Consider the following 13,767-nt stretch of genomic DNA (forward strand, 5'->3'; position numbering starts at 1 on the left):
TTTATTTTTATTTTCAAATTAAGTGTTTATTGATTTTTTTTTAATTTAATGTGTGCTTACATTTTTGTCAATATAATTGTCATTAATTACTGGTATGTAAATAACTCTACAAATACAAATAAAATGTCATGATATTATTGTTATGATTGAGTACTATTTGATAATATATAAATATGAGGAAACTTAAATAAAATAGAATCTATGAGAGTCATTAAAACAATTAATCATTCAATTAATTTTATTTATTATCAAAATTAGTGGGAAAAAAACTAATGAAAAAATTGATTGATTTTCTACATATTTCTTTCTCATTTTAGCAATTGTACAACAATATTTTTCTAGCATCATATAATTCGATGTATGTGGATGAACGATTCATTTGTCCATACTTTTATAGGTACTTCTTATTTAAATTTATTAATTTTTTATTAATATTATTCAAATTCACAATTAAATTTAGATTTATAATATTATATTTGTTCATGCATTTATTAATTAATAGTTTGACAAAATAAATTTAAAATTTTGATTAAATATAATTTTATTTTCAATTCAAATTTTTTTATTTAATTTAAAAGTAATATTGATTATTTTAATTTTTAATTTTTTCATTTGTCAATATTTAATTTAGAATTTATTTGAATGACTCTTCGTTCAAAGCACTCAGATACTTTATCATGAATCCTACATATATATAATTTTTTGAAGCTTTTTTTAAATCTATTTCACTATCATTTGAATTCATTTAATGAATTATTAAAAATAAAATAGATATTTTATCATTAGTCCTTCATATATATAATTTTTTGATTTTTTTAAATCTAATTATATTAAAATTTATTTTTAATAATTTATTGAATGAATTCAAATTATAGTGAAATAGAACAATAAATAACATAATTAATTTAATTTAAAATTTAAATGAAAGTCCAAGAAAGTTATTAAAGGAAAAAGTACTTGATATTAATATTAAGTAAATTTAATAGTATGTTTTTTTTTTTTGAAAAATAGCTCAAACATTTAAAAACATGGAGATGACTTATTTGGCACATATAAATTAACATATGAATATAACTCAACTTTATTTACAATAATTAGAAAAATTTTCTATCCATACATTTATATGTATATATGTAATGAAATAAATTTTTTAAACGAAATATGACTTAATTAAATATTATTAGAATGAAAAAAGATAAGGGAAGAAAGTCAAAATCACAAAATCATAACCATAAAATGTGATTAATTATTAATTAATAGACTAAATGCGAAATTACCACATATTTTACCTAATAATGAAAACAAGTAAATATGTGAAAGGTAATAATGTCCATTCACAATGAGAAAACTTTTCTACTCTCCACATTTTTATAGGTATATAATATATATATATATATATATATATATATATATATATATATATATATTATGAAGAATTTTTTTTAAACTTGCTATATTTGTGGATGAAAAAAAATTAAATCTTGTCAAATCTAAAAATCTCCACAATATTTTCAAGAACATTGGGACGAATAATCACGACAACCAGATTACGCGGTAAAAACGTTGATCATGAAAAAAATGGAAAAGACTATTGGGAAGAATAAATTTTGAGTGATTTCCACAATATTTTCAAGAACAAAATTATGTAGTATATAATTTTTAAATAATACCGATGTCTCGATTTTTTTGGAGTTTCATTAATATAATTATGGAATATTTAGGGATTTTTTACAGCCAACTCTCATGGGAAGCCAGTACGGGAGTCGGCAGCACCAACAAATGGCAATTGCTTTTCTTTGTGTCCATTCTATTTCAATGGGAACTTGATGATTTCGCTCTTTTCATGTCGCACAAACGAAGTGAGCAAACCTATCCCAGCCTATGCATCACTTTAATTTATGATAGACCAGATTTAGTCCCAGATAACGATCCAAGCATTTGATGAGCAGGAGAAGACAGAGAATTCGATGACGGATCAAACATAATATCAGAACCAGATGATGATGCTTGAATAGATGAAACGGGCACCCTTGGTCCGATCCCATAAATGCCCTGTAGCTGCATGGGTGACAGATGTGGATATAATGGTTGATTATTGTGATACCGTGAAACTAAGGGCTGTTCAGTTCCTCGAATTTGTAGCATACTATTTCCGTTTAAGATGGCAGAACCAACTGCAGGTAGGCCCACAGTTTGAGATATGACTGTTGCTCCAAATTGAGCTGACATTACCAGAGACCGCTCTGCAGCAATCCTCTGCCGTGTCCTTTCCATCTGTTCATACTCTCTCATTAATAATATCTCTGCTTCCGCAAATTGCTTCAACTTCAGCTCTAATCTCTTCAACTGAAAGAACAGAGAGAATTCGAAGTGTAATAAACTTGGCCATATCCCATATATAGATGCCATTTTACGCGCACCAAGCATAAGAAACATGTATGTAAATGTAATGAATAAGTGCAGGAGAAATCAATACTTGGTTTACCATCTCACATACCCATTGGTCAATGGCCACAAAATGAGCCAATAGAGGCCAGCATGAATCGTATGATGAACTGTACTGATCAGGGACTAGTTCCTATTCACGAACTAGGTGGTTTGTTTACTAATGTATGGTGAGAGAATTAAAACCTAATTCACATCCAAGAATGTTTTAAGTTGCTTTTAATAATTCTGATCGAGTTTTGGTTGACACGGGAAAACACTAAAGTTACATGTTCTAAATGAAACAAAAGATTACTGTAATTGGGTTCAGAAAATTAAACAGTATCCTGAAATCATCTTTAATACATTTATGTGATCAAACATGTTTTACTTTTTGTCTCAATACACTAAAGAAAATATTTAAAACCAGTACCATTACACAGAGACAACACCACCACTCAATTTAGATCCTGTTTGTAAGTTTTTCTACAGCGAAGAAAAGAAAGAAAGGAAAAAATAAAATGCTCAATTGTCAAAAAAACGACTTAATTCAATTTATCAAATCGTTTCAATACCTAAATGAGTAGAGAAATACGAGGATAAACTAATTCTAAAAATGCTACACAATTTGAGCCAACCAGTACCTGATGATTTATAATATTAGCAGATAACAGCTGGATGTCACACTTTCATGATCAGCAAAAAGTTTTGCCTTCAAAGCCGAAGCAGAAAGACCATAATTTGCAGCAGCTAGCACTTTTTCAGCAGATAATGGAATACCTTCAGCATCTTGTCCGCTCAAAGGATCTTCAGAGAAGGCCATTAGTGAGATTAACAGAAGAAAGTAGACTACTTGTATAATTAAAAAGTACTTTTTTTTTTGCTATTTGTGATATCTCCATGTGGACTCCCTTCCATGGCACCATCCTTAGATAGTTCTGCCAAGGATTTGTGGGCGCAGGCAGCAGCCACTCTGGCCCTAGAGCAGAAGCCAAAAAGGCCACTGGAAACAGCATCAGATCCAATTTATAAGAATGGGTAGGGAGAAGTTCCATGAAAAGTACTGAAGAAGAAGACATTGATACTTTAAAAATGTCAGATGCTGTGTTTGAATCAGGACAAATGCAAAAATAAGAAAAAGAGGAACTCAAATTGAATCATGGTGGCATAAAAAATAACAGAACTAATTTTCTGCCGAAACCTAACATACATTTATAATATGAGAATCTCGTCGAGTTCTGCCGAAACATGATCGAAACAAGGGGAAGTAAAGCATCCCGGTATATTCATCTTAATCCTATCATAGAAGTGGCAGAGGGAGTTAGGAAAAGTTTTGCAGGCTAGCATGAGTGCTGTGTGAATACAATATTATTTGTTCAACAAAAGGAAATTTAAGAACCATAGGAACCTTTCAAAAGTGCAAATAAAAACAATGGAAATGTCGACAAAGATTACTGGAAATGAGAGAAAGGATTGTTACGAAAAACATATAAAAGTATGAATTCTAGGAGAAACAACCTACCAGACACATTACTGGATTACCGATATTTTTAAAAGGGAATTTTCTTTCAAAATCACCACCTCGCGGGCTGTTTCCTTCATCATAATGGAAATGTCAGATGTGATTTCGTAGAACTTCCTTGATGCACAAAAATCATATTCAGTTTATAGCATCCACTGTATGAATTTGCATCTGATTTTCCACGACCATCGCGACGCATTAAAACTTTGATACACCGGATGTGCTCAGAACACCAATACTTGCTAGAGGTGCATCATTTAAAGGCAGACGGACAAAATGAAGGATGCACTGTGCTTTTGACTTGGAGCCAACGTGCTCCACAATTTTATTCCAGTTACCTTCTTCACCGACTGATAATACACCATAGAAATATACCGAGAACAACAATTGCACTGACTCACAGATAATTGTTCTCGGATACTACTGTCAAAATCAAAATCCTCGTCATGCTGAAATGCAAGTTCTGGACAAATATCAGTATCCTTAAGGCTACATTTAGGTTTTTCAAACAGGATCAAGCTATCTATAGATTTCAAAGCAGTTGAAGGCGAACAAAGTTCAAGGTTTAAGTACTCGCATAAATAGGTTTCATCCTTCTGCATGTCATGCTTAGGAGGAATTGCACAATAGTTGATAATTCCCCAATGATTTAGAAACCTAACAATTAGAGTTAAATCGTCTATACTTGTATCATTTAATAGCCCCTGGCAGTCAACTACTGATAGGTGTTTTTCTGGGTTCTCCTGATAGTTTGCAACGATAAAATTCCGAATCGCCATATATTTTGCAGGAGTATGTTCTGCAGACCTCCCAGAGAAAAAGTGTTGCACCACTTGTCTCTCCAATCTATGCACTGAGTTTGGTGAAAACCAATCTGCTCACGAAAAGGAACAAAATTAGAACGCGGATGAGTACACACCCCCTTTTCCAAATCTTAGAGTAGTGCAACATGTACAACATCTGGATTACTTCAATGAAGAGGATCACAAAAAAGGAACACTTCGAAGTGCATAAGTACCTTTAAGAATAAGTTGGCCCGTTTTAACAAAGTGCTATCAATTGAAATAGATTTTGCAGTGCTTTTAACTGAACATGAATTCAAGTAACCATTCACATAATTTTATCAATTTCTTTAAGCTTATTTTAAATAGCTTGTAAGCTCTTGTATTTCAAAGTTGTTTTATGAAAATAATGCAAATGATTTAAAACTAGCAAGCAATCTAAATCTTAAAAAAAGTTAAATGGATAAGAAAATAATGAATGGATTATTTTTTTTAGTAAATAAAAATACAGTAAACTGTCAATGTTATCTTTAATTTATTCAAGTAAAATTAACAAAAATAATTGTGATGATTTATTTAACATGTGAACAATTACATGAAAAATTTATAAAAAATTAATGTGAATAATAATAAAATACTGAAAGAAAACTTAAGATGATAAGACGAAAAAAGATAGAGTTTTTGTGCAGATGAAATATGAGAAGATACATATGGCATATTATAAATTATTTCGAGATTTTATTGTAGTCCTTTAAATTATTAAAATAAGATTTTAAAAAATAAGCCAGGAAAACCAATTTTTTTTTTCAAGTAGCATATTACTATCATTCAGCTTATTTTATAATCTTTTAAGCTCCTCTACACCTTTTTACCAAACATTTTTTGTAAAGATCATGAACTGTTTTGATGTGCTTATAAGCTCAGTCATGCACCATCTTCCTAAAAACATTATAGAATCGAGTTAGATAAGACAAAGTGAACAACCTGAATGTACTGGCACAGCATGGACAGGACTTGCACTCCCAAGCCTTTTAATAACTCCACTGCCTGGAGCAATGCGAGGTGGTGTGATCACATATGACCCATCCTCACTCCCGCTTGCAGTCTCCTCAATGGGGACCCCTGATGAAACTGGATTGTCCCGTGAAATGGATGATAGTGCCTGCAGTTGCCCATAAGAAATGTTCTCCAGTGCTGCTATCACACCAACTCTCCTTTCTCCCTTTCTTGCAGTCCTTTCTGCTTCCAAAATTTCAAACACGGACAAGTGGAGCCTGATCACCACGCTCTTAATTGCAACAGGGAATTAACAAATTCTCAATCCACATTTTCCCAATTTTTTGATACCTTTCTCTGGTGACATATGGGTGATTCTATCTGCATTTTGACTATGAGGGTCATATTCAGTGTCCAGGTGGCTTGGCAGTGGATCCACGTCGGGGTCATCGTCGTTCTCACTATCCTCAAATGCATACGAGTTAAAAGACTATTTTAATTTATAATTCCGAGCAGCTGCGTATTCCCTCTTCCGCTTGCTCCACCTTGCCCTGGCCTCTTAAACATAGGCAAACAACAAAAGGATAAGAGAATGAAGCGCTGCTATTAAATCTTTTTCACTTCAATGACAATCAATCAGAAGAGTAAAGGGCATTATATATTTCGTAACACATAACGAATCACATTCCATGATGGCAAATGCGCGCTTAAAATAACGTACACTAGACAACATTTTTTGGCAACTTTGAACAAATGGGTCTCCGCTTATGCCGTCAAAATTCACAAAACTTAACAGATTCAGCTTCATTTTCACCGAAGCTCCCAGAAGATGAACTTCCACGCACGAAAAAAAATCCAAAATTACCTATTCAATTTAACAAACTGCTGTTATGCACATCATCCTCTAAGGTTTTAGCTCAACGTCAAGAACCCTTTTAAAATAAACCAAAGAAACCATAAATCTCGTTAATTTCGAGTTTAACTAACAGGCAAGCACTGTGAAAGCACAGATATCGTTACAGAGGAAGAAGGAATCTTTATAGAGAGTTACGAGCGGAGGAAGCTGGCATTGCTGACGCGGAAATCTGAGAGAAATATTAGGAGGGTTTTTTAGGGAAGAATGAAAGGTTTGTGGGGTCTATGGGGTTTGGTGAGGTGGCGGGCGGAGATTTCAGTGTGTGAAGTGTGTGAGAGTGATGAGACGCAGAGGGAGAAATGGGACGGGGGGAGGAGCATGCATCTCATTCCATCCGTGGAGAAAGTAAAAAATTCAATTTGACCCCTCGACTTTAAGTAAATAGAACATGTGCAAATATATATATAGATTCGTATTCTACGGACATTGCGTGTTTGTATAAATATTTTATAATTAATTTGATTTTTATATAAACGAAGTTCATGTCATAATTATGAAAACTAGTCAATTATAACAGATGGCTATGTCATAATTGTAGAAAATGACGAAAGATTAAACTGTAATTTGAAATAATTAATTAAAAAAATAAAAAACAAAAACAGAACATGAGGCCAAATCTCGTCTTTTTTCATTTATATATATATATATATATATATATATATATATATATATATTTAAAAATTTAAAAACAATTTTAAAATTTTTGAAATCGAGTTTTCCGAGATCGAATTCAAGTAACTCGATACACTATCGAGTCGAGCTCGAACTCGAAAATTAATACTTGAGTCGAGTCGAATTGAAATTTTTTGAGTCGATGCAGGTCGATTGCACCCCTGTTATCAGTCAAATGCTTTTCTTCACAATTTCTTGGTTATCATGTTCGAGGCCAAAAACGTTGAGTCTGATATAGTTCTATGGATATATTTTAAATTTTAATTGAAAAAATGGATCAATAAATTATAATTATATTTGTCAATACTGTAGTTGATGGACAAAGAGTGAAGATGTGGGAAAATGGCCAGGGGCGGATCTAGGATTTCGACACTGGGGGGCCGCTTACAAAAGACAAACAAAAATTTAAAAGGGAAAAGACAAAAATTCTACGGGTTACATTGAACAAAACATCAACCGTACGTTTCCTAACGTACGGTTTTTACAATAACCGTCGCAATATAGCGACGGTTTTGACAATAACCGTCGCCGATCTAGATCGGCGACGGTTTGGTTAAACCCGTCGCTATATACTAAAATTTTTTTTAAAATTTTTTGGGGGGCCAATGAAGTTGAAATGGTTCAACAAATCCTTCCTTTTTTTTGTTAGAATATACTTTGATCATCGAAGATATTATTAACAAATTCATACGCATTTGAAAAGGAAACACTCGAGCTTAAATAACGAGGGTGTAAAGTAAGATATAACAGTATAAGCACGATTGTGTTGCTAAATGTTAACAGTGCATATCTCATGAAATTTAGAACCACTCTGAAAACTCCTTGTCTGTGGCCGAAATCAGTATACATGCATCTCCCAGTGCCAGCCTGATAAAGACAAATCAAATAAATTTTATAAAGTAAACAATATACACACACAATTTTGATATATTGTCTACCCATTGTGTCTACCTCTGTGTTCATCAATGTGATGACACTAACTTATTAAATGTACAATTTGGATATATTTTATCACATCCAATATATGAGTGTCACTTCAATAAACATGAAAGTAGACGATATATCAAAATTTTGTATATATACTCACACATATATGAGTGGCTCAAATCTCGGAAAACATAACGTTACCTTCTCCCCAATCGGTTTACTGTCGTACGATGCTTGCCATCATCTTAACTAGCTTTCGATACTGTCTCTACCGATACTTCAAGTGGATTGCCAGTTTCTTCTTCGAACAACACTATTTGGTTATTCGTTGGTTTGAGGAAGGATCTTGGTATATGATACCTGAAATCACGAGTTAAAAACACAAAGAAATGCACATATTTTCTGATATTAAAATTGAAGGATATGTATTTTGGGTTAAGTATGTTTTTTTTATCATCTAAATATTTATCAAATTTCAGTTTTTGTCTTGTATTTTTTGATTTTTGATAATTTTAATATTTTTCTTCATTACTGTATTAATATCAAATCGCGTCACATCGAGGAAAAAAAAACTAAAACGGCCAAAAATAATAATAATAATAATAATAATAATAATAAATATAGTGGATCGAGTGAAATTGGATGACATATAAATCAACATCTCACTAACAATACAAGTTGGCGTACCGTATCTGTGAAGGCGAGCCATCTGGTGTGCGAAAGGATATCCAGTACCTACCGATACTTTGGCCGTTCACCCATGTTTCACCTTTCCCCATTGAACCAAGATTTACCACCACTGGATCAGTACCCTTGGGTGCGTCGAATTTGGACTAAAAAAAATATCAAGAAACCGTCTTTTTATCAAGAAAAAAGAGACCATTTTTTAATACTTAGTTAAAGTTACAAAAACTTTACACGATCGAGTAAATCGATCTTACCTTATACCAAGTAAGTGGCTGACGCGAGGGATTGAAATCGAACCATTTTGCGCTGCTTGCATCTTCTCCTAAGTAAAACTGCAACCTTTCTCCAACTAATCCGATCTATTTAAATGTTATTGAATGAAACTGAATTTCAGCATCTTTTACAGCAAAAACTTATGCGTAATATGCATGAAAATAATTTACCTGATATCCCCATTTATAGTTGGTTACATTCTGCACTTCTTCATTTATTTGAATGCTCACATTTTGCAATCCAGCTGCTCTACGCTCCATATATGGCCCCGAATCCTATCGCGTTACAAGTTAATATACTTTGCCCGAGAGAAATAATATACTTCATAATACTATCAGAAAAAGATAGATGTAAGAGATTAGAGTAGTACCGGTAAGCCAACCATATTGCTGAGCAATGAGATGTTGTTCTCTCCACGGGTAAAAGGGACACTGATACGTAATGTAAAACTCGGATTTCTAAAAAACCCATGTTTAGAACCTAAAAAATATATACATTGTTATCATATAATTTTTCTAAACATATAAATTATTACATCAGCATGACTGCATGAGTACAAGTACTTAAAACGGTATCTTACCCACAAATTTTCCATTGACGAATGCTCGCAGAACATGTCCACGGGATGTAACGCTAAGCATGGACGTCGTGTTCTTGGACACCCAATAACTGAGGCAGCAACGTTATATGTTACGAAAACAGTCAAAGTGCAGTGGTTCTGAAAAAACCAAGCTAACTTTGACCCTAACTAATAGTACGAAAAAGATCATCAAATGTATTCCATGCACAATATCACAATTCTGGTCCTGGATCGGGAAAGTAAACAACTTAACCTGGTTGTGTACCACAGATAATCAGACGCATCTCGTGTCGTCTCCATTTGCTCAAACAATGTACTGGACCTTATCGCAGTTCCATCATATACGGGAATGACTTCTTTGGATTCTTGCCATTCCTTTGCTGAGTGTAACTTCACTGCTGGTTGCGTCAATCTTGTGCTAGACGCGGTGCTTACCTGTGACATAAGATCATGGGTTCACACGAGCCAAGTCAAGTTTGAGTGATAAAAAAAAAAAACAAGAGCCCAATTCGAGCTGCTAACGAGCTATAATATTGAGAAGATTAGATGCGGAGTAACCTGCAGGTTTTGGTGCATACCTTTGCTGTATTAAATGCTACGGTTTTGCAATCTGGTAAGATGCTGATTGATTTAGGAGGCAACTTGTATGATACATTTAGGAATTGGACCTTTGCTTCTTTCGAAGCATCTTTGTTTACAAGAAATGCTGCACATTCTCCTGAATCTTGATGGTATACATAAGCCTGTTTTTAAATGAAACAAACAGCTAATAAAAATGAATTCCACATACATAATTAAATAAAATCTATTTATAATTTTTTTAAAAAGTTTAAATTTTACCATCTAAAATTTAACAATTTTATAATAATTTAATGACCTAATGTTAAACTCTGTGTTTCTATTTTTAATTGAAATCATATACGAAAAATTAACAATGTAAAATTCCTTTAATTATCACTTAATTCATAGTAAAAAAAACCCCTCTAATTATTAAACTTATAGCTAAAACAAGAATATAGAAGAACTTTATATATATATATATATATATCCTTACTTCTTGTAGCTCACCACCTAAAGTGAAATTAGATTGTAATCCATAAAGCAAATTGTGTGAGCACATCTTCAAGGCAGCATGTAACTCTTTCAGATGACCCCATTTTGGCTGCCTAATGAGACCTAAAAAAAAAATTTGTTTAACATTTTCACTTCATTTTTTTCTTATATCGTCATAAGCTGAAAATTTAATGACTATGTGCGTGTCTCTGTGTGTGTTTGTGTAGCGTACCATACTCGTCCAATGGAGCTTGATCATAATATTGGGTTATAATGAATGCAGCAGCCGTCCTCCCGAAATTCGTCCCCCCGTGATACTAAAAAATATAAACAAAAATACCCATAAGTAACACATACAAGTGTATAAATATGATTTTAATTGTTATGTATATATATACCATGTAATAGTTTATGAAGCTCCCTTTCTTTTTTATTATGAACAGGGTGGTATGATATGCGATGTCCTCTGCTGATCTTATTTTCGTGATGTTCCCGTATATGTCGTAGCTTTTCGATCACATATGCAAAAAATAACAAGTGAAAAATGAACAAGTCAAGTTGCATCAAGGTCGATCATAGGAGGAGCAAGAGAAGTTATATTTCTCATTAAAATCTTACAAATGTGTCCAGTTTTCTGTCCAAATAGCTGGCTTGTTTGGTGAATTAGGTCCTACAAACGTTTCCCCGCATTTCATCCCATTGCACGCATTAATCTGCAGATTATATAGAGATTGAGCCAATCTAGCACCAATTTGAAATTGAAAGAGAGGTAAAGGGTATTGGGCTTTTACCACTGGATCAGGAGCATCATCTTGTTTGCACATAACCCATGGCACACCAGTGTTGAGGCCTACAGCCATTGAGGCGGCCCATAGAACATATGGAGGCCCATTTTCATGAAAAGCTTTCTCAACATTTTGGTACTCATTCTCGATCTGCATATTTATTTATTAATATTATTATTATTATTATAGTTTTTCCTCAATGATGATATTTGAAGTATAAAATAATATTTTTAAATTTTAATTATTTACTAATTTTGAATTAAATATATAAATCTATTTTAAAAAAATTAGAACACTCCAATATATTATATTAAATTAAATTTCCACTGAAAAAATACATATTAATTTATGTTATAAATATATTAAAAATAAAGAAATGAATGGGTGATGAAGGAAAAAAGTTTCACCTGAGATAAGATAATTGGGCCTCCTTGGGAAGCAAATAATTCTTCGGACTTTAATAAGGTCACTATTTTTTTTGTGAAGCTTTCCATGTGACGCTGCAATGGACAATAGCACGAGAATTACGAAGCATAAGAATTTATTTTATATAAATAAATTATTAAAAATAGGAAAATCCGAATGAAAAATTAATTTTAAAAAATGTGATGAATTATACCTCGAAGGCTTCGTTATGGGATCTGTATACAATTTGAGGGACCTCGTCATGCAGCCAAAATGGCAGGCCTCTGCAAAAAAACGCAAAATGTCATTGTTCCCTTTAGATCAAGTGTTACGGTTGAGACAAGTGTTCTAAAAAATAGTAGACGATACACGGACAATCACTTACCGCTTATCGACTAGACGTTTAGACATGAATATCTAATTTTTCTTGTTTCTCTTGTATTTATCCAATAATTCAAAATAAATGGTATACGCTTCTTCTTTATACAATATAAATTGATTTCAAAACATATCAAACATTTTCTTTAAAAAAAAAATTTCTATATATTACGTTAGGCGATCCTCCTTTTAGAACACTCTGTTTCATATGCATTGAATCAAGTTGTATCATAAAATTTGCACAAAAAATTTTGATTTTCAATAGTTTAAATCGTTCTATCATCCTAATTTTATTATTTTTTAAGAAAATAGTTACCCATAAGACCATTCACTCTCGATGAAGGGTCCAATCCGAAGGCAAACATAGAGGCCTTGAGCTTGTACTTCCTTTATAAATCTCACTATATCGCGTCTTCCACTGAAATCATACTGAAAATCCCACATAAAAACTAATTAATCAAGATTGTGTAAATTGATTTTATGATAAATTATTTAGTAACTTTGTAATAAATACTTGTTATATTCACACATGGTAAAATACAAAGTTGCAAAATAAATATAATTATATAAAATATAATTTTGTCACCTCTCGTTGTCGGGGCTCGTGGAGGTTCCAAAAAACGTAAGTATCAATTACATCGAGTCCTCCTTCTTTGGCCTTAGAAATTAGAGTTGGCCACATCTGTACAACCAAATTATATTATATTTCTCGGATTTGGATCCGCTGTCACACGAGATAATCAATGATCATCTCGTTTTATATGACAATTTTATCTAACACTGTGTGAAGTCCATCAGATAATTAACTGATCATCTCGTACAAAAATACACATCACCAGGTGTTGTGTTTACAGCCACAACATATGTATGTTTTGTTGTTATATAAAACAAATCAATGTTATTTCCAAGACACCAACAACAAGAAAACACAAACGAAAGATTAATGTGCAGAGGGAAAAAAACATACATCAGGAGTACTTCTTGGATAATGAATTGAGCCTGAAAACAAAAGCTTCCTCTCCCCATCAACAATCAAAGACCTCCCATCATATGTAACTTCACCGCCACTCCCGCCACCGATCACCGCTGCTATCGCCGCGAACAACCCGAACCACCACAATCTCCAACCCATTTTGACCTTTTTTTTTTTTTTGCAAAAAACACCCCACCTCTGAAATTATGTTCAGACAGCAAGATTCATATATATATATATATACATATACCCTTTCCTCTTTACTTACTCATCAATAACTCATATCTGGATTCTGGAAATTTAATTAAATACAATTGCTTTAATTTTTTAAAAAAGGATATTTATATAATTCCTTTTTCATGCAATCACCGAATCAAAACTTTCTTGATAAGCA

General features: G+C 32.7%; 1 protein-coding gene and 1 pseudogene across 1 annotated transcript; both read right to left on the reverse strand.

Annotated features, from left to right (window-relative positions):
• Positions 1-1,634: 1,634 nt before the first annotated feature.
• LOC140808203 (SWI/SNF complex subunit SWI3C-like) lies at positions 1,635-6,998 on the reverse strand (annotated as a pseudogene).
• A 615-nt stretch (positions 6,999-7,613) lies between these two features.
• LOC140808190 (beta-galactosidase 16-like) lies at positions 7,614-13,767 on the reverse strand. Its single transcript, XM_073165249.1, has 19 exons — positions 13,368-13,767; positions 12,987-13,082; positions 12,717-12,829; positions 12,237-12,306; positions 12,025-12,117; positions 11,624-11,767; positions 11,451-11,545; positions 11,231-11,339; positions 11,065-11,149; positions 10,834-10,955; positions 10,358-10,522; positions 10,033-10,214; positions 9,780-9,868; positions 9,570-9,679; positions 9,370-9,474; positions 9,181-9,285; positions 8,927-9,072; positions 8,441-8,599; positions 7,614-8,179 (listed from the first exon to the last, which is right to left on the reverse strand). Exons 1-18 carry the CDS (start codon positions 13,530-13,532, stop codon positions 8,485-8,487), a joined length of 2,109 nt encoding a protein of 702 aa, XP_073021350.1. The 5' UTR covers positions 13,533-13,767; the 3' UTR covers positions 7,614-8,179; positions 8,441-8,484.

Source organism: Primulina eburnea, chromosome 12 (genome assembly GCF_022965805.1).
Source record: "Primulina eburnea isolate SZY01 chromosome 12, ASM2296580v1, whole genome shotgun sequence".
NCBI lineage: Eukaryota > Viridiplantae > Streptophyta > Magnoliopsida > Lamiales > Gesneriaceae > Primulina > Primulina eburnea.

Coding starts and splice junctions, on each gene's coding strand:
- LOC140808190 (XM_073165249.1), bottom strand. CDS start 13,532: ATGGGTTGGAGATTGTGGTGGTTCGGGTTGTTCGCGGCGATAGCAGCG. Junction 9,475..9,569: donor GCAATATGGTTGGCTTACCG/GTACTACTCTAA, acceptor GTAACGCGATAG/GATTCGGGGCCATATATGGA. Junction 8,600..8,926: donor GGCTCGCCTTCACAGATACG/GTACGCCAACTT, acceptor TCGTGATTTCAG/GTATCATATACCAAGATCCT.